Here is a 21461-nt window from a genome sequence, read left to right on the forward strand (position 1 = left end):
CGTGAGAGGGAGATTGTTCCTTATTACTGTGGCAGTAGAGGAAACCTTTATTTTTAAAGCATGAAATCATATGCTTGGTTTGTGCCATTGAAAGAAATCTCATTGTCCGTTGATAAACTCAGGTGAAGTATTTCAAGGAAGAGATGTGAAAGGACTGACATACTGTCAACACCCTGTGAATAAGGAGGATGTGGGAGCTGGCAGCATCTTAAGACCATTCGTGCATGAGACAGGAGACGCATAGGACCAGTACACAGTGAAAGGTGTTTTCTTTACCAGTCAGCCTTTTAAATTTACGTTAAGAATGTAAACTGAAACAACAGTGACCATCCTTTCCACCCATAAAATCATATTGATAATAAAGGGGCATGAGCCAGCCAGCTTGGAGTCTAAATTGTTGCTCCCTGTATGGGAGAGTGATCAGTTCAGTCGCTCAGTCGTGTCCTGTTCTTTGCAACACCATGAACCACAGCATGCCAGGCCTCCCTGTCCATTACCAACTCCTGGAGTCCACCCAAACCCATGTCCATTGAGTCGGTGATGCCATCCAACCATCTCATCCTCTGTCATCCCCTCTCCTCCCACCTTCAATCTTTCCCAGCAGCAGGGTCTTTTCAAATGAGTCAGCTCTTCGCATCAGGTGGCCAAAGTATTGGAGCTTCAGCTTCAACATCAGTCTTTCCAATGAACACCCAAGACTGATCTCCTTTAGGATTGACCAGTTGGGTCTCCTTGCAGTCCAAGGGTCAAGAGTCTTCTCAAACACCACAGTTCAAAAGCATCAATTTTTCAGCTCTCAGCTTTCTTTATAGTCCAACTGTCATATCCATACATGACCACTGGAAAAACCATAGCCTTGAGTAGACTGACCTTTGTTGGCAAAATAATGTCTCTGCATTTTAATGTGCTGTCTAGGTTGGTTATAACTTTCCTTCCAAGGAGTAAGCGTCTTTTAATTTCATGGCTGCAATCAACATCTGCAGTGATTTTGGAGCCCTGAAAAATAAAGTCTGCCACTGTTTCCACTGATTCCCCATCTATTTGCCATGAAGTGATGGGACCAGATGCCATGATCTTCGTTTTCTGAATGTTGAGCTTAAGCCAACTTTTTCACCCTCCACTTTCACCAAGAGGCTCTTTAGTTCTTCTTCACTTTCTGCCATAAGGGTGGTTGCGGGGAGCCGGTGTGAGGAGCTCTGCCCGTGGCAAAGGTCGTGAGGAAGGAGGCTTGGCAAACGCAAAGGCGGGATCGAGCCTCAGGAGTCCCCCTGGAATCTCCCGGCAGGTGGTGTCATCTGGATATCTGAGGTTGTTGATATTTCTCCCAGCAATCTTGATTCCAGCTTGTGCTTCCTCCAGCCCAGCGTTTCTCATGATGTACTCTGCATATAAGTGAAATAAATATTATTTACTTAGAGAGAGTGATCAGTAATTTACCAAAAGCCATGCAATTTTGTATAATATCAGATTGATTACCTTTGCTCAATGATAAAATTAGTGTATACACTGAAAGTAATTTTGCAAGGGTACTTTTCACAGTGTTATTTCAAATAAACATTGGAAATAAGGTCTAACTGCAGGAGCTTGGTTCAATAAATTATAGTGCATCCATAAATAAAATTCCATGTAGCCACCAGAATAGCTAAAATTAAAACTGAGAAGTATTGACAAGTGTATAGAACAATCAGAACTCTCCAACATTATTAGTGGAAGTATAAAATGGCATATTTAGTTCAGAAAAGGATCTGGCAGATTCTTATGAAACTGAACATAGCTTAAACCCCATGGCTCAGCATTTCTAATAGTCATTTTCCTAAGAGAAATTAAAACGTAACACCACAGAAACACTTGGAAAAGAACCCACAGAGCAGTTGTATTCATAATAACCCAAACTGGAAATAGCCTTATTTCCATCAATAGAATAGATCAATAAATAAACTGATATGTGTATATAACACAGTACTAAACAATAACCAGGAGCAACACGTGTACATGGAACAACATCGAACTTTTGTCTGTGGGAAAAAAAAAGAACAGTTGAAATACGAATTTGAGGAGTTTATAAAATGAAACCCCCTTAAGCAAATGAACGTAGCTAGATGTGACTCCGTTTCCTTAAGCCTGAGCCTTTGAATCAAAGCAGTGAGTGTGCAGGTGAGCACAGTGGATCCAGAAACACACTGTTTCCAAGTTCTGGGTGTAAACTGTGTAGGCTGATTCAGTTAAACATAGATTATATTTCTACTCTAAACAAAGCTCAAGTGAAATTTTAAAGTAAATAAGAAACTGCAAAGAATGCTCTCCTCTTCTTACGTTGCTGTGACCCTTGGGAATCCTTGAGCTCTTCCTCTACTCAGGCTTAAGGTATATTTGGAAGAAACTGTTTAAGTGCAAATCAGTGTTTTCCAAAGGCAAAATGAAATCTGTCTACTGTTGTCTCGTTTTTCACTTATTTCTCTTATTCTGGAGTATAAGAGCCCATTGATTGTAAGATGCAGCGTCTTCTTGAACAACAAATTGAAATTCCACTGTGAAACTGTGACTGTCAGGTGGCCACACTGGCCTCTTGTTGCATTGAACTTTCTTTCATCTGTTCCAGTGTGTTTGCGAGTTTTTCCAGCATTCACTGGCATTGCTTGGTGTGTGCTTGGCAGTGTCTTGTCCGTCTTGTATTGATAGGTTAGTACAGCGGCAGCTTCATCTTCTGTTAGGTATTTTTCTTTCTCTGGGTACAGAAAGCACTTGGCTGTTGTTTTGTGAGAAAATACGAGCGTGCACTCCTTCATGCAGGAGTGGGTATTGGCTCCCCTGCTGTCCAGGGTCGCCCTGCGCCTGCTGCTCTGTCTCTGGCCCTTTCTGACAAAGTCATGTCTTGTTTCAGTGCCAAACGATAGGAACATCACGGTGCAGACATTTCAGATGGCAATTAGAGTCAACACGGCGGTGCCCGTCATTCAGTTAAAGGCATGACGCTGTGAGCAGCTGTGATCAAGAGACGGTAAAACTGGAAGGAAAAATCTGCGTCTTAGAATCGAAATCTTAGAGTAGAAAAAATTGTATTGGAGTCAAACTGTACATTTTTTTCCTCTCAAAAATTTCCTGTAGGCTAATCAGGGATTACATGTCCTCTTGCCTACAGCTTGTCCTTAGCATTCATGGTTCTTAGTTGTATTCTAGATTCTATCAGTTGCCCAGGATAGAAATAGGACTCATCAGTAATCCTTAGGGTTGCTGCTGGTTTTTAATGAAATATGTTTTATTAAACAACAGACTGGAGAAAGAATGTTAGAGAGTTGAGAGACCTAGGTTCTAGTCACTTTTCTGCCACGAGTTAACAATCTTAGTTTTTTTCCCCTGTTAAATTGTTGGGTTATATCAGAGCTATTTCAGTCCTAGCTACAATTTAGAATCACCTGCTGCTGCTGCTGCTGCTAAGTCGCTTCAGTCGTGTCCGACTCTGTGCGACCCCATAGACGGCAGCCCACCAGGCTCCCCCATCCCTGGGATTCTCCAGGCAAGAACACTGGAGTGGGTTGCCAGTTCCTTCTCCAATGCATAAAAGTGAAAAGTGAAAGTGAAGTCACTCAGTCGTGTCTGACCCTTTGTGACCCCAGGGACTTTAGCCTACCAGGCTCCTCCCTCCATGGGATTCTCCAGGCAAGAGTACTGGAGTGGGTTGCCATTTCCTTCTCCATAGAATCACCTAGGTAGCTTTAAAGAAAACAGTCCTAAACGCCAACCCCAGACCAGCTGAGTCAGAAACTCGGGGCACTAGCAGCTCGTGAAAACTCTTCAGGTGATTCCAGTGTGCATCTGTGAGTTGACCCCTGAGTAAGGTGATCCTTATCCCTTACATGAAAGCTTACATACTGAATCGGTTCAGGTCAGACTCTGGGGTCACCACCTGGGGTCTGAGTCCTGGCTTTGCTCGCGTTGTTAGCGCGCTGTGAGATTTGCCGTGGTGGAGTGTAACACCACCGTGATGGTGGTGATAGCAGCAGCGTGTATCTCTTGACTGCTCTGCTGGCAGGTTCCAGGCACTGACTCTGAGCGCTTGTGTCTGTCCATTCATGGAATCTTCACCATAGCTCTTTGAGGTAACTGCTGTAAATCTCATCTTGCAGAGGAGGCAGCAAGAGTGTAGATAAAATTAAGTAGTTCGGCCATGTTTACATGATGGTAGAGGCAGATTTAAGTCCGGGGAGTCTGGTTCTGTAGTATATACTCTTAGAAATCAGAATACATGTCACAAGGGAAAGAGAAAGCCCTTAAAGCCTCCCCCAGGCAATCAGACACTGGGCTCATGATACACTCCTTAAACATTGGACTAAAAGCTTATAGCCCCAAAGTTCTGATTTAAGGAACTTCTTAGAATCTACAAGAGAACAGATAACAGAAAAAGTCTGATGTCTGCAGTCCTGTCATTGTTTATGGGACACTGTTTGAGTTTCCTCGATACATTGCACAGAGGGAGAAAGTGAAGGGTTTTCCAACATCATGGGTCTCATAGGTGACATCCCTGATAAACTTATTTGTTGTCCTTAACAACGTGGGGACTCTTGTCCAGAAGCATTCACTGAACAGACAGCTCCCTGACGTCTTAGATCAGATTTGGCTAGAAACCAGATCCATACTCAGCCAGACTTTGAAGAAGAATTTGTCGTCAGCCTAAGGTGGAAGTGAGTTTCAAAGGGGAATGTCAGAGTGTTCTGAGCTGTGTTTGGTGAGTCAGTTTAGAATGCCTTTATACCCTCCTAATCTTTGTGTTGAAAACAAACTTGCCCTTTCTAACGAAGTCAGCATTTCACGTCATTACATATCAGCCGTGCTGAGGAATCAGAGGTTGGTAGAGACTTAGAAAGTATCAAAACAGCAACTGTATTATTTTGAAAATAAACCAGAGTATTAACTTAATCTGTTGCCCAGAAACAGTCAAAGAGGAATCAGATTGTACCTCACTTTTTTTTTTTTTTTTAAATCTTTTGCTGTGTCACGTAGCAGGCTGGAAAAAACTGAACTTGTGAGGGAAATTGGTTATTCACTCATGCTTCCAACAATTACTAGAAAGTTTTGTAAGAACTTTTTAAGTAAATGTTTTGCTCTTTGCAGGTGGCAGGAAATAGCCCATTGCTGCAGCAGAGTCTTTGATGTTAAAGATCTTTCTCTTGCTCAGGTACTGCTTGGATGACCGGAAGGCGTTAGAGAGAGATGGGGGATTTTCAGAGCTGCAATCCCGTCTTATTCGTTATGAGACCCAGACCACCTGTACCAGGGGTAGTTCTCCGGGACCCACCGTGCTCAGCCCTCTTCCATCTCCTGCGGTTTTGTCAGAGCCCATGAGTGTTCCTGACGGAGAAGCTCTGCAAAGGGAGCTCCGGACTGACGTCTCCCGAGTGAAAAGGAGATCAAAAGATGTGAACTGCCTTTATCCCCCCAAAAGGTGATATATGAAGTGCACAAAAATAGTATCTTGATGGAAAGTATTATTTAGTCTTAGGGTAATTTTTTTTCATATTAATCGTTCATATTTTTTAAGTTGCTTTCTGTGTAGATTTTATACACTTTCATAGTGTAGATTGGTAACGCTTTCATACCAGGAGTTTGTTTCTATTGTGAGCAGTTGATGATTATGCATATAAGTTATAAAAAAAATGACTTGGGGAAAAACACATTCTTTCTGGCTTTATAATGCTAATATACAGTCCATTGGCACAAGGGATTGTCAGGTTTTTAAACCATGGAACACTGGTGGTCTTCTCCATAGATAAAGCAGAGGAGATGCTCTGTTGAAGAGGATGTTGAGAGATGCAGTTTTTCTGCCTCCTCCGGCTGTCTGCTGCCTGCATTGGCCCCTTGAACAAGGGGCTTCAGGACTGCGGCTTACGATTGAATCCGCGCCTTGGCAGTGAAAGCACGGAGTCCTAACCACTAGCACCATTTTAAAATAACTTGTTTCATATAAAATATAGCTTTAAAGCCTACATAATACACCATAAAAATGAGATTATTCTAGCTACTTTATTTGCTAGCTAGATAAAATGTCCAAATACTTGAACAAAAATTAGAAGCTCATGAAATAAACAGTCTAATTTCTATTGAATTTATATATCTTTGGAACTTTTGTCAAATTTAGGTCTTTGGCACCTAAAACAAACCTTAAATTCTTATCATATGTAAGCCTTCAAAAAGTATCAAATATCTTAAAGTGAAACTGTCTTAAACAGTAATAAGTATTAAGGACTTCCCTGGTGGTCCAGTGGTTAAGATTCCATGCTTCCTGTGCAGGGAGCGCAGGTTTAATTCTGCACTAATCTTAGTGTGCATGTCATGCAGTGTAGCAAAAATATATATATATATATATATTAGAATACTGTTTCCCTGATATGAAATAACTAAATTATTGTTATAAGGACTTTGCAAATTCATGATACTTTTTTCACCTGATAAAGCTAAAAAGCAAATCCATTAATATTTAGGATACTATGCTTTTTAGTAATTTTTTTATTTCTGACTGTGATTGATGTCTATGTGTTCTAGAAAAGAGAGTAACACTGTGTCCTATAGGTTAGCAGAATTGAAGAGTCTGAGACCCTTTCTTGGAAAAAGAAATTTAAACATCTTAGAAAAATCGAAACTAAAGGCACTTTTATAGTTTTATTTCTGTTTGTTTTAACAGCTTATCTTCTACAGGTAATTGCATGGCTACAACAAGCATGATTATTAGGGTTTCTTTATCAAAATTAACTTGTCTATAAACAGGACTGCCTGGAGTGCCATCTCTGGTTTATGTGAGAAATTGTAAATTGACAGGAAGGGAGACAGTAGTATCGCTTGTTGCTTTTCCTCTGAGCTAATATCCTAGAATATTATTCATTGCTTTCTGTGTTCTCATTTCTCATTTGAAGAACTAAAGGAGCAACTGTGTAATGCGATGTTGATTGCTTATTTAAGGCAGTAGTAGCAAGAAATTGTGTTTGCTCTCCTGGGGTTTATATGTTGATGATTATAGCTGTAGTGTTGAGGAAAGAAAATGAACGTGATTGGTGATGCCCTTAATCTGTGTTCTGGTCTTGCCCCTGCAACAGACTTGTGAGATCTGGAAGTTCAGATTCTCTTCTTTCTCAGACAAGTGGCAGTGGTCACCCTCACCACGCAGTCCCTTCCAGAAAGCTGCGGGCAGAGCGGCCGTTACCTGTGACGTGTCCCTCTGCGCTGAGCAGTGAAACTCCCAGAGCCACTGCCAAGGCCGGCTCAGGTCCAAAAGCTGTGCGTGAATCGGAAACAGCAAGGCCCTCGAAGGAGTCCCGGTCACAGAAGCACACGCGGGTAAAGATCCGCTTCCTGACTCTCCAGTCTGCACGGGGAGAAACGTGCTTACTTGATTCGCTTCAGATGTTTGTCAAAAAAGTTTATCAATGAAATGGTCTGTAATTTATTTTAAAATAATACCAAGGAGTTCCCTGGTGGCCTCTTGGTGAGGATTCCAGGCTTTCACTGCTGTGGCCCAGATTCAGTCCCTGGTTGAGAGCTGAGATCCTGCCCCGTGGCACAGCCACAAATAGTAATAATAATAGTTCAGTGAAAGAAGGGTAATGGGAAAGTGCGAGTCGGGGTGTGAAGGAGCAGAAGGAGCCCCAGATGGATCCTCCTTATATATATTTATATATATAACCAGCTCTTATACATAGTCTTCATATATATATATATATTTATATATATAGCCAGGTCTTATATATAGTCTATATATATATATAAAACCAGCTCTTATATATAGTCCTCATATATACATATATATATATATTTATATATATAGCCAGGTCTTATATATAGTCCTCACAGGAGACAGGGATCAAGGCCATCCCCATGGAAAAGAAATGCAAAAAAGCAAAATAGCTATCTGGGGAGGCCTTACAAATAGCTGTGAAAAGAAGAGAAGCAAAAAGCAGAGGAGAAAAGGAAAGATATAAGCATCTGAATGCAGAGTTCCAAAGAATGGCAAGAAGAGATAAGAAAGCCTTCCTCAGCTATCAATGCAAAGAAATAGAGGAAAACAACAGAATGGAAAAGACTAGAGATCTCTTCAAGAAAATTAGAGATACCAAGGGAACATTTCATGCAAAGATGGGCTCGATAAAGGACAGAAATGGTATGGACCTAACAGAAGCAGAAGATACTAAGAAGCGGCGGCAAGAATACACAGAAGAACTGTACAAAAAAAATCTTCACAACCAAAATAATCACGATGGTATGATCACTCACCTAGAGCCAGACATCCTGGGATGTGAAGTCAAGTGGGCCTTAGAAAGCATCACTACGAACAAAGCTAGTGGAGGTGATGGAATTCCATTTGAGCTATTTCAAATCCTGAAAGATGATGCTGCACTCAATATGCCAGCAAATTTGGAAAACTCAGCAGTGGCCACAGGACTGGAAAAGGTCAGTTTTCATTCCAATCCTGAAGAAAGGCAATGCCAAAGAATGCTCAAACTACCGCACAATTGCACTCATCTCACACGCTAGTAAAGTAATGCTCAAAATTCTCCAAGCCAGGCTTCAGCAGTACGTGAACCATGAACTTCCAGATGTTCAAGCTGGTTTTAGAAAAGTCAGAGGAACCAGAGATCAAAGTGCCAACATCCGCTGGATCATCGAAAAAGCAAGAGAGTTCCAGAAAAACATCTATTTCTGCTTTATTGACTATGCCAAAGCCTTTGACTGTGTGGATCACAATAAACTGTGGAAAATTCTGAAAGAGATGGGAATACCAGACCACCTGACCTGCCTCTTGAGAAACTATATGCAGGTCAGGAGGCAACAGTTAGAACTGGACATGGAACAACAGACTGGTTCCAAATAGGAAACGGAGTACGTCAAGGCTGTATATTGTCACCCTGCTTATTTAACTTCTATGCAGAGTACATCCTGAGAAACGCTGGGCTGGAAGAAGCACAAGCTGGAATCAAGATTGCTGGGAGAAATATCAATAACCTCAGATATGCAGATGACACCACCCTATGGCAGAAAGTGAAGAGGAACTAAAAGGCCTCTTGATGAAGGTGAAAGTGGAGAGTGAAAAAGTTGGCTTAAAGCTCAACATTCAGAAAATGAAGATCATGGCATCTGGTCCCATCAGTTCATGGGAAATACATGGGGAAACAGTGGAAACAGCGTCAGACTTTATTTTTTTGGGCTCCAAAATCACTGCAGATGGTGACTGCAGCCATGAAATTAAAAGACATTTACTCCTTGGAAGGAAAGTTATGACCAACCTAGATAGCATATTCAAAAGCAGAGACATTACTTTGCCAACAAAGGTTCATCTAGTCAAGGCTATGGTTTTTCCTGTGGTCATGTATGGATGTGAGAGTTGGACTGTGAAGAAAGCTGAGCGCCTAAGATTTGATGGTTTTGAACTGTGGTGTTGGAGAAGACTGTTGAGAGTCCCTTGGACTGCAAGGAGATCCAACCAGTCCATTCTGAAGGAGATCAGCCCTGGGATTTCTTTGGAAGGAATGATGCTAAAGCTGAAACTCCAATACTTTGGCCACCTCATGCGAAGAGTTGACTCATTGGAAAAGACTCTGATGCTGGGAGGGATTGGGGGCAAGAGGAGACGGGGATGACAGAGGATGAGATGGCTAGATGGCATCACCGACTCGATGGACGTGAGTTTGAGTGAACTCTGGGAGTTGGTGATGGACAGGGAGGCCTGGCATGCTGAAATTCATGGGTCGCAAAGCGTTGGACACGACTGAGCGACTGAACTGAACTGATGTATATATATTTATATATGTATACAGCCAGCTCTTACATATAATTCATATATATATATAATTTATATATAGATTATAAATATATAAAATATATAATTACAATCACATAATTATATTTGTTTATATATAAATATGTAATGATTTATATATATATATATATATATAAAACCAGCTCTTACATGTAGTCCTGATATATGTGTATATATATATAGAGAGAGAGATTTTGTTACAAAATATATTCTCTTTATAGTGTTTGAAATTTTCCATAATAAAAAATAAGGACACACCTGTGTATACCTATCCCTGCTGTATGTACCGTTCCCATTCTGATGTCGACTCAGAGCTCAGCACATGAGCTCCTCTCTTGGGACGCTTCAGTCCTCTGCCTGACAGCTACCCTGTGACATGTGAGTGTGTCACTGTTTCAGGTCTCTTCTTCTCAATGGTTTGGTCTTAATGAGCTTATCTGTCTTTAGCATAGCTACAGGGTTGTGTGATTTACAGAGCTCAGCTCAGGGTAAGAAACACTAGTCACATGTTATGTTCTATTCAAGATACTGAAAGAAGTAGTTGCTGAAACCCTGAAGAAGCACGGGATCACGGAGGCTCACGGGTGCTTCCCTGCTTGCAGCCAGCGTCTCTTTGAGATCTCCAAGTTCTACCTAAAGGTACAGTGTCTTCTCTACTGTTGGCAAAATTGAGGTCAAGTTCTAATGTTCCTATTTGACTCAAGGTAATATGAATTGAATATTTTTTACTCTGACAACTTATTGCCACATTTTTTTAATGGAGGTAGAAAAACTGGAGTCAGAATATTTTATGGTTGATTTTAGTTCTCATATATAGAGAACTGTACCTTAACTGACACCCTCAGTGTTTGCCTAACAGGTCATTGACTTAAGTTGATAATAAACTCAGCTTATTTTATGTACTCAGGTAATTTTAGTATATAGTGAAGCTACCTGACAGAGTATCAAAACATAGTTTCTAGTTCTGGATCCACTAATAGCTCGTTGTAGTACAGACAAACCGACCATTCACATAACCGTTTTGTGAAACTTCAGTGGTGGTAGATTAGCTCCAGTTTTCAGTTCCTGACTTGAATCACAATTTTACGTGGGTTTTTGATTAAAACTGCAGATGGACCACAGGTGGAACACTTTCAGGTCCCTTGTAGAACCTCTCAAGAAAGACAGTCTTGAAGGTACAAAAGCCAAGAAAAGAAGAAAGGAAGACCGAGGCGGCGCTGTCACACGTTGGCGCAGGCAGCACGTGGGTGCGTGCTGTGGCTGAGCAGCAGCGACAGCCTTGATGCCCGCCTGGGGCTCGGAGTCCAGACCCAGCACGCTCTCGGGCCTGCTCGAAGCCCGGGGACACCAGGTGTTGTGGAAGGCGGGGGCAGAGTGCCGTGAAGAGCAGGAGTTAGAGAGAGGTCCGCAGAGTGAACGGGGAGCCTTCAGCCTGCTCTGCACGCCTTTCCCCGCAGCGTGTGCTGCGGGTGGCTGTATTACCCGTGGCTTTGCTCTCGCCCACCTCCGGCAGCGTGGGAAACAGTCCCTGGAGGAGAAACGCATGGGAGGCCGCAGTGAAAAGGCCAACGACCTCATATTCCCCTACCTTACAAAGGTGCCAGTGAATAACCTCTGCACACACAGAACGTCAGTAAGATTTTTATTGTCTCATTTTAAAATATGACTGCAAGGGATGTCCCTGGAAGCCCAGTGGCTAAGACTGTGCTTCTGCTCCAGGGAGCATGGGTTCGATCCCTGGACTGGGAGCTACGATCCCACGTGCTGTGTGCTACAGCGGAAACAATATTAAAATGTCTGTGCGACCAGACAGCTGAGACTCGGCAGAGCTCTGAGGAAAGCGTCTAACTCAGCAGGTGTCAGAACATAAAGGAGCAGAGGGGGCGCGGGAGGAGCAGAAGCCTGAAGAGAATGCCATGAAAACTGGATGTCAGGAAGGAGACAGTCGCATGTACAAAACCGGAATGTGATGCTGTTTGTGAAAACTATAGAACATTAAATTTCCTTAAAATTAAAATACAGTAAAATCACTAATAGTCAACAGTGAGAGAAAGAAATTTGCCAGAAGTTAGTATTACTGACAAAATTGAGGAGAAAAACATTAAACGTGAGATAAGAAAATGGGGGAATTAATCTGAAAGATCCATTATGCTCATAATAGAGACGAGAGGAGAGAAAACCTTCAGAAATACACAAGGCATTCCAGAACCAAAGGATGCAAACCTCCTGCTGGAAAGGGCACACAGCTCGTCCTGCCTGGAGGAGGCAGTTCTACAAGCCCCGTCACTGTGGAAGGGCACATCTCCTGGAGGGAGAGAGAGCAATTCCATAAAAGTTTTCTGGGAGAGAAGTAGTGGACATAAGATTCAAGAATAAGGTTGGCATTGGACTTGTCTAGTAGCCTTGTATGCCAGATGGCAGAACATCATCTTCACATTCTGAAGGAAAGTGATTTACCTGGTATTTTTATATCTGGCCCAGAAGTCAGTCACAGGGCTTCCCCGGTGGCTCAGTGAGGAATCCACCTGCAATGCAAGAGACCCAGTTTCAGTCCCTGGGTTGGGAACATCCCCTGGAGAAGGGAATGGCTACACGCCAGTGTTCTTGCCTGGAGAATCCCATGGACCGAGGAGCGTGGTGGGCTACAGTCCATGGGGTCGCAAAGGGTCGGACACGGCTGAGCGACTCACACGCACAGGAGCCAGTCAAGTGTGAGGATTCAGCAGAGGCGCTTTCAGGCACGAGAGGCCTGAAACATTGTGTCACTTGTGTGACCTCTAATGAATTTGTGAGAAGATGAAATCCAGTAGGACAAGGGACTGACTCAAGAAGTAAAAGAAAAGCTACCTAGACTGGGAAAGATATGTTCCAGTGGGACCTGGTCCAGGAAGCAGCTGGACCAAACTGCAGCAGGCTGCGGGACAAGGGGCTCCAGGGTTTAAAGAATGCAGTTACGAAAACCAGCGCAGAAACGAAAAGCTGAAGGGGCGATTACCCGGTATCCGAGAGTGTTTGAAGAACTTTGATGTACATTTAATCAGTTTTTTTAATCAGAGTTGTGGGGGTAGGGGCAGAATTATGTACATGGAAAGCTAAGCAAATATAGTTCAACCACAGGATAAACAAAACATTAGATGAAAGAGAAATTATAACCATAATATGTTACTTAGCTTGGGAGTAAATTTTATTTGCGTAAGCATAAAATGCAAACATTGACTGTTTACTAATTTAAAAAAAAAATTGTGGTGCAGCTGTTACTGAGAGGAAGCGAAGGGAGGTGGGAGAATTCAGAGGCCTGAATCCAGGGTAACAGCAGTCACTGTCTGAAAGTGTGAAGTCACACAGTAGCAGTAATAAGCGTATTACCCAGAAACACGAAGGTGTGAATAAGAGAACAGTAGCAGTAATAAGAGTATTATCCAGAAACACGGAGGTATGAACAGGAGAAACAGAAGAGAGCGCTGAAAGTGACTGCTTCGACGGAGCATGACTTGGAAGCACAGCAGAGGACAGCTTTTTTTGTAAAACAAGTGAATTTTTTAAATTTTACGATTTAACTTGTTATAGGTTATTAACTTTTTAAAAGTCAGAGATTTCAGTTTTATGTCCAGTGTCATCCCTTCTGTGTCTGGAGTGAAATAGCCAGTAAGAAGAGAGAGGTAAAAGGTGTTTTATCTGAAAAATAAACATTAATTGTATGTCCGTCTCCTGAGTAATGAAGCATTAGTGGGTACACATAGCCGACGATGGAGAAGGAAACAGCAGCCCAGTCCAGTGTACTAGCCAGGAGAACCCCATGGACAGTGGAGTCTGCTGGGCTGCAGTCCATAGGGTTGCAGAATCAGACACGCCTGCGCGCCTGAGCACATGTGCACAGCTGAGGATGGGTGTGGGTCTGGCTGGTGCTGTTGGGTTTATGAGCTCAGAGCAGCATGGACTTATGTACAGACGGGTGTTAGAGAACTTGGCCTTCCAGGGTGGAACTGAATGATAATCTCTTACTGTGATTTCTCCCTCTTCACATTGATGATTATAGAATGATTTAGGATCATGTCAGGTTTATTTAGGAGAAGGCTATGGCACCCCACTCCAGTACTCTTGCCTGGAAAATCCCATGGATGGAGGAGCCTGGTGGGCTACAGTCCAAGGAGTTACAAAGAGTTGGACACAACTGAGCACACACATGGAGAAGGCAATGGCACCCCACTCCGGTACTCGTGCCTGGAAAATCCCATGGACGGAGGAGCCTGGTGGGCTGCAGTCCAAGGAGTTACAAAGAGTTGGACACAACTGAGCACACACATGGAGAAGGCAATGGCACCCCACTCCGGTACTCGTGCCTGGAAAATCCCATGGACGGAGGAGCCTGGTGGGCTGCAGTCCATGGCGTCGCTAAGAGTTGGATACGACTGAGCAACTTCACTTTCACTCTTCACTTTCACGCATTGGAGAAGGAAATGGCAGCCCACTCCAGCATTCTTGCCTGGAGAATCCCAGGGACGGGGGAGCCTGGTGGGCTGCCGTCTATGGGGTCGCACAGAGTAGGACACGACTGAAGTGACTTAGCAGCAGGTTTATTTAATAATGACTTGTTCTTTGTAATTTAATGTACAGATTTGAAATGCTCTGTTTTCTTATGTTTAGGATCTTAAAACTTCAAGGGGTCTATTTGAAGAAATGAAGAAAACAACAAACAACAATGTTGTGCAGGTAAACGTGCCGTGAGTGCATCCAGTTAGGCTGCCGTTTTGTTTCCGGGCGGCCAGGAGGCTGTAGTACACACAGAGAGAATTAGTGAGTGGTCTGTTCAGCTGTGTCCCTGTGACCACTTGTTAAATAGCTTAATGGACTTACGTAAGTAGGGTCTTCAGTAGTAGTTAAGAGATTTCTCTGTTAACAAAAGAGCTTCTAAATTAATGTTCAGAAAGAAAAAGAATAATCCAAAGAGCTGGAAAAATTAATCCATTTTGATTAGCTGTTTTCAAAGCTTGGTTTAATTCTATTTTTAGTGATCCTTTAAAAACAAATTTTCAAATAAAGGTGAGAAAATAGAGCAGTATCTTCATTTTGTCCAGTGAGCACACCACCATTGTATTCTGCAACATAAAAAAGTTCACCAAAAAGTGTTCTTTAGCAAGAAAATAAAATGTGTGATTTTTTTTCTGTTTAAAAATTCATGATATAATATGTAAATACATATGCAAAGAAACACATACAATTAAAAAAAAAAGAATTTTAAAAGAGAAACTCCTTGGATCACTATTCAGGCTGAGAAATAAAACATTTAAGAACCCTGGAAGCCCCAAAGTCTCTTCCCCACCATATCCTACTCTATCGCCTCTGGAGGTAAATGCTATATTGATTTTTTTGTGCTTGATAATCCTTTAATTTTTTAAAATAGAGTTGGTGTGTAGTATTGTATGGGTGACAGGTGTGCGGTATGGCGGCTCACAGGCTTGGAAGGTTACGCTGCACCTCAGCCCTTGTGAAATCCCGGCTGTGCTCCCTGTGCCGCAGTGTGTCCTTGTGGCTCGTTTGCTGCAGAACAGCTTGTGCTTCGCTCTCCTCCTCCTGGACTGTCTCTCCCCCTTCCCCCTCCCCACCAGTGAAGGGTATTTTTAAGATAAAATGTGTTTTTTAAGAGTCTGATGTGTTATTTTTTGTCTTAAATTTTCTACCATGCTCTTTTGAACAATGTATTTTTCTGTCGCTTTTGTTTTCAAAAGAATGTACCATAATCATATTTTTTCTCCCGTAGGTAATTGAATGGGTGTTAGAAAAAGCAAGCAAGAAATAACAGAATCATTCCCTTTGGATGATTATAAATTGGATGGATCTATTATATACCACTTCCTTCCTTAGTTTGAAAATTACACATTTCAAACTTTATTCAAAGAATTAATGTTCTATTTCTAAGGAATTTCATAAATACCCTGTACTTACATAGTTTTGAAGTTGCTCAGTTAATGTAATTTTAGTTTGTATACTTATAGTTTTACTATATTTTAATTTTTAAAGTTAACATTTTTATGTATGTTTAAAAATTTTACTCTTGGTTATTTAATTATTTCAATAAATAGAAAAAGATATTTCTTTACTTCTTGGTGAACGTCCTTGTTGTTAGGTGTATTTAAACTGCTGAGTCTAAAGTAAGACGTTGCCAGTGGCTTTTCTCATGTGTTACAACAGCTTGATTCATTGGGTGACCCTTGGTTTAGAAAACACTGGCAAAAACTTCATACAACATTAGTCATGCTCCCTTACTCCTGCCCTGGAGCAACCACTGTTGGAGCTATTTATGTTTATTTGGGATGAAAAAAGAGCAAAAATTGTGAAAATAAGACATAGTGAAAATGACTTAAGTACCTACTCCCAGAAAAAAAAATGTTTTCCCATGACAGTAAATTTGGAAAATGTGGAAAATACTAAGGAGGATGGAAAAAATTCCAATACTGTTCTGTCTACAGGTATTTAATATTTTTAAACATTATATTTATGTTTAAAATTGCGGTCATATGTGTGATATGTATGTATATTAATTTATAGCCTGCTTTTCACTTAACAATGTGATATAACAATATGATTAAAATGATTTTTATATCATATCATTAATAACTGCATGATTCAAATGAATCAGTTTATTTAACCAATCCTGCATTGTTGGACATATGAGTTTAATATTTGCTTATTGTAAATGAAACTTAAATGAATATTTCTGGTACATCACTGATTATTCCTTAGGACAGCCTTTTCAGGGTGGAGTCTGCAGGTGTCTGAGTGTACTGCTTTAACTTAACTTCAGTGCTGTGCTCACACTTAATAACTTTTGTGAATGTCCCATAAAAATACTGGAAATGGCACCCCACTCCAGTGTTCTTGCCCGGAGCGTCCCAGGCACGGGGGAGCCTGGCGGCCGCCGGCCACAGTCGCGAGCCGGACCCGAGCTAGCGCTGACCCAGCACTGCCACCGTAAGGATGCTCCAAAGTACAAGTGCTTAAGATGTTTGAGATGAATGTGAAAGCAGGTAACAGGAGCGATCTGAAAGGCCTAGGGACTTCAGGTCTGTTTCTAGCGCGGACTGAACTCACGGGAGGAGCTGCAGGCCGGGCTGAAGTCCAGCTGCGTGAGCCGCGTGCCTGTGTCCAGGAGAGGACCCTGCCGGCCGGGCCTGTCCATCGGTAGGACACCCACGCGCGGGACCTCAAAAGGCAGACCCGAGGGAGAATAGAGCAGAGCGCAGGCCTCGGCTGTTCGGATGTTAATTCCCGTAAAACTTGCACTGCCTGAGAGGGCTTTAGAGAAAAAGGGAGCCACAGGGCCAGACTGGCTCAGCCTGTTCCACAGTGATGGTACACTTGGGAAAATTGTTGTGTACATCACCTGGAAAAGAGAAGTTGGCTTCCTTGTGGCTCAGACGGTAAAGAATCTGTTTGCAGTGCAGGAGACCCAGGTTCAATTCCTGGGTGCTCAAGATTCCCTAGAAAAGGGCATGGCAACTCGCTCCAGCATTCCTGCCTGGAGAGTCCATGGACAGAGAAGCCTGGCGGGCTACAGCCACGTGGTCGAAAAGAGTCATACACGACTGAGTGACTAAGCACACACATCAGTTCAGTTCAGTTCAGTTGCTCAGTCGTGTCTGACTCTTTGCGACCCCATGAAATTGCAGCACGCCAGGTCTCCCTGTCCATCACCAACTCCCGGAGTTCACTCAAACTTAGGTCCATCGAGTAGGTGATGCCATCTAGCCATCTCCTCCTCTGTCATCCCCTTCACCTCCTGCCACCAATCCCTCCCAGCATCAGAGCCTTTTCCAATGAGTCAGCTCTACACATGAGGTGGCCAGAGTATTGGAGTCTCAGCTTTAGCATCAGTACTTCCAGTGAACACCCAGGACTGATCTTTAGAATGGACTGGTTGGATCTCCTTGCAGTCCAAGGGACTCTCAAGAGTCTTCTCCAACACCACAGTTCAAAAGCATCAATTCTTAGGCGCTCAGCTTTCTTCACAGTCCAACTCTCACATCCATACATGACCACTGGAAAAACCATAGCCTTGACTAGATGGACCTTTGTTGGCAAAGTAATGTCTCTGCTTTTGAATATGCTACCTAGGTTGGTCATAACTTTCCTTCCAAGGAGTAAATGTCTTTTAATTTCATGGCTGCAGTCACCATCTGCAGTGATTTTGGAGCCCCCAAAAATAAAGTCTGCCACTGTTTCCCCATCTATTTCCCATGAAGTGATGGGACCAGATGCCATAATCTTAGTTTTCTGAATGTTGAGCTTTAGGCCAACTTTTTCATTTTCCTCTCTGACTTTCATCAAGAGGCTCTTTAGTTCTTCTTAAATTTCTGCCATAAGGGTGGTGTCATCTGCATATCTGAGGTTATTGATATTTCTCCCAGCAATCTTGATTCCAGCTTGTGCTTCATCCAGCCCAGTGTTTCTCAGGATGTACTCTGCATATAAGTTAAATAAGCAGGGTGACAATATACAGCCTTGACGTACGCCTTTTCCTATTTGGAACCAGTCTGTTGTTCCATGTCCAGTTCTAACTGTTTCTTCTTGACCTGCATATAGGTTTCTCAAGAGGCAGGTCAGGTGGTCTGGTATTCCCATCTCTTTCAGAATTGTCCACAGTTTATTGTGATCCGCACAGTCAAAGATAGCAGAAATAGATGTTTTTCTGGAACTCTCTTGCTTTTTCGATGATCCAGCGAATGTTGGCAATTTGATCTCTGGTTCCTCTGACTTTTCTAAAACCAGCTTGAACATCTGGAAGTTCATGGTTCACGTATCGCTGAAGCCTGGCTTGGAGAATTTTGAGCATTACTTTACTAGCGTGTGAGATGAGTGCAATTGTGTGGTAGTTTGAGCATTCTTTGGCATTGCCTTTCTTCGGGATTGGAATGAAAACTGACCTTTTCCAGTGCTGTGGCCACTGCTGAGTTTTCCAAATTTGCTGGCGTATTGAGTGCAGCACTTTCACAGCATCATCTTTCAGGATTTGAAATAGCTCAACTGGAATTCCATCACCTCCACTAGCTTTGTTCATAGTTATGCTTTCTAAGGCCTACTTGACTTCACATTCCAGGATGTCTGGCTACAGGTGAGTGAACACACCTTCATGATTATCTTGGTCGTGAAGATCTTTTTTGTACAGTTCTTCTGTGTATTCTTGCCACCTCTTAATATCTTCGCTTCTGTTAGGTCCATACCATTTCTGTCCTTTATCGAGCCCATCTTTGCATGAAATGTTCCCTTGGTATCTCTAATTTTCTTGAAGAGATCTCTAGTCTTTCCCATTCTGTTGTTTTCCTCTATTTCTTTGCGTTGATTGCTGAGGAAGCCTTTCTTATCTCTTATCTCTACAAAGAAGAGCTCCCTTCTTTGGAGCTCTGCATTCAGATGCTTATATCTTTCCTTTTCTCCTTTGCTTTTCACTTCTCTTCTTTTCATAGCTATTTGTAAGGCCTCCCCAGACAGCCATTTTGCTTTTTTGCATTTCTTTTCCATGGGGATGGTCTTGATCCCTGTCTCCTGTACAATGTCATGAACCTCTGTCCATAGTTCATCAGGCACTCTATCAGATCTAGTCCCTTAAATCTATTTCTCACTTCCACGGTATAATCATAAGGGATTTGATTTAGGTCCTACCTGAATGGTCTAGTGGTTTTGCCTACTTCCTTCAGTTTCAGTCTGAATTTGGTAATAAGGAGTTCATGATCTGAGCCACAGTCAGCTCGCAGTCTTGTTTTTGCTGACTGTATAGAGCTTCTCCATCTTTGGCTGCAAAGAATATATAATCAGTCTGATTTCAGTGTTGACCATTTGGTGATATCCATGTGGTCCCACACGGCATGGCTTAGTTTCATTGAGAGACCAGGCTGTGGTCCGTGTGATTAGATTGACTAGTTTTCTTTGATTATGGTTTGTGTGTCTGCCCTCTGATGCCTCTCGCAACACCTACTGTCTTACTTGGGCTTCTCTTACCTTGGACGTGGGTTATCTCTTCACGGCTGCTCCAGCAAGGAGATACCCCTCGTCCAAGCTGAGGAGCAGCGGCTGCGCTTTGCTGAAGCACACACATACAGCCTGAAAAGAGAAGTGGTACCACATGAACTCATGGATATAGTTAAGGGTAGTTCCAAACAGAATGCGAAAAGTGCCAGTGAGCCGTTTGTTGGCTTGTTCGGCTGAAAACAATAAAGGCACAGGACAAGGTACATGAACTAGAGGAGGGAATCTTCCGTTTTCTAGCAGAATTTTGAGGCGATACAGAAGACTTGGAACATTCTGGATTGGAAAATAAAATGTTTTCCCACTTCATTTCCAGTGGCAAAAGGTTCTCCACGTAAGTAAGAGCCTCAAGATCAAACCAAAGGTGCAGTGATAAATGCTTCATTAAAACCTTAGAAATACTTAAACCCTTTCAGCAAGACAAAAGGACTTCTGTGAATCTTCAGGGTGTTGCCCCACAGCACTGACAGCCGAAGAAGCCCTGTCTGGTGGGTGTGGTTTTCATCTGACAGACTAGACTGTGACTTTGGATACACAGAAAGCCCACAAGTCTTAGCTTTATTGGCAATGTGATTCGCATACTATGCAATTCGCCCTATGGTATATAACCGAGTAGGTTTCAGTATACCCACAATATATGGTATATAACCGAGTAGGTCTCAGTGTACCCACAAAGCTGCGTAATCACCGCCACCAGCTAACTCCCCACCTTTCCATCACCCCAGCAGAAATTGCTTATCTACGAGCAGTCATTTCTGTGCACCCCTGGCAAGCACCCGCCGCCTCTGTTCTCTGGATTTGCCTGTTCTGTACACTGGACTTGCCTGTTCTGTACACTGGACGGACAGGGACTAGTACAGTGTGTGGTCTTCTGTCTCCAGTTTCTCCTACTTGTTTAGGCTCAGACTCGACTGCAGCCTGCCAGGCTCCTCTGTCCATGGCATTTTCCAGGCAAGGATACTTGAGTGGGTTGCCATTCCCTCCTCCAAGGGATCTTCCTGACCCAGGGATGGAACCCACATCTCGACACTGGCAGGCAGATTCTCTGCATGAGGTGTTCAGGGCTCACCCGTGTTGTAGCATGAGTCAGCATGTCATTGTATGACCCTGTCACAGTTGTTTATGCATTCATCAGTCGATGGACACTGGGCTGATTCCCCATTTTGGCTGTCATGAATAATGCTACTGTGGACATTGTGTACAAGTTTTGGCACAGACATATATTTTTCCATTATCTTGGGTATATGCCTAGGAGTGGAACTGCTGGACTATATAGTAACTCTGTTTAATTTTTGAGAAAATAGCAGACTGTTTTCCACAGCAGCTATACCATTTGACTTTTCCATCAGCAGCTCCAATTTCTCCACCTCCTTGCTAATTCTTGTTAGCATTTATCTTTTAACAGATGATAGGAAATGTGAGGTAATATAGTGGCTTTGACTTGCATTTCTCTGATAAGTAATGTTGAGCATCTTTTCATGCACTTACTGGCCAGCTGGATATTTTCTTTCAGGGAAATGTCCACCAAATGCTTTCTTAAGGACTTTTCAGTGGGCTTATTTCTCTTTTTATTGTTGAATTGTAAGAGTTCGTTATAGTTTCTGGATCCTAGTCCCTTATCTATGGTTTACACATATTT

At 42.6% G+C, this 21461-nt stretch overlaps 1 protein-coding gene across 6 annotated transcripts in view; it reads left to right on the forward strand.

Moving 5' to 3' along the window:
* MTBP (MDM2 binding protein) overlaps nt 1–15899 on the forward strand; it is a 76879-nt gene extending 60980 nt beyond the window's left edge. For 5 of the 6 annotated variants that reach the window (XM_055546790.1, XM_055546789.1, XM_055546788.1 and 2 more), the window contains 5 exons: nt 5174–5440; nt 7086–7326; nt 10328–10441; nt 14447–14512; nt 15561–15899. In XM_055546790.1, the coding sequence (XP_055402765.1) occupies nt 5174–5440; nt 7086–7326; nt 10328–10441; nt 14447–14512; nt 15561–15599 (727 nt within the window). In that variant the 3' untranslated portion in view covers nt 15600–15899. Of the gene's footprint in view, nt 1–5173; nt 5441–7085; nt 7327–10327; nt 10442–14446; nt 14513–15560 lie in introns of those variants that run through there. The other variant, XR_008702442.1, reaches the window with a different exon arrangement.
* Nucleotides 15900–21461: the final 5562 nt, after the last annotated feature.

This window comes from Bubalus kerabau, chromosome 14 (genome assembly GCF_029407905.1).
Source record: "Bubalus kerabau isolate K-KA32 ecotype Philippines breed swamp buffalo chromosome 14, PCC_UOA_SB_1v2, whole genome shotgun sequence".
Classification (NCBI taxonomy): domain Eukaryota; kingdom Metazoa; phylum Chordata; class Mammalia; order Artiodactyla; family Bovidae; genus Bubalus; species Bubalus kerabau.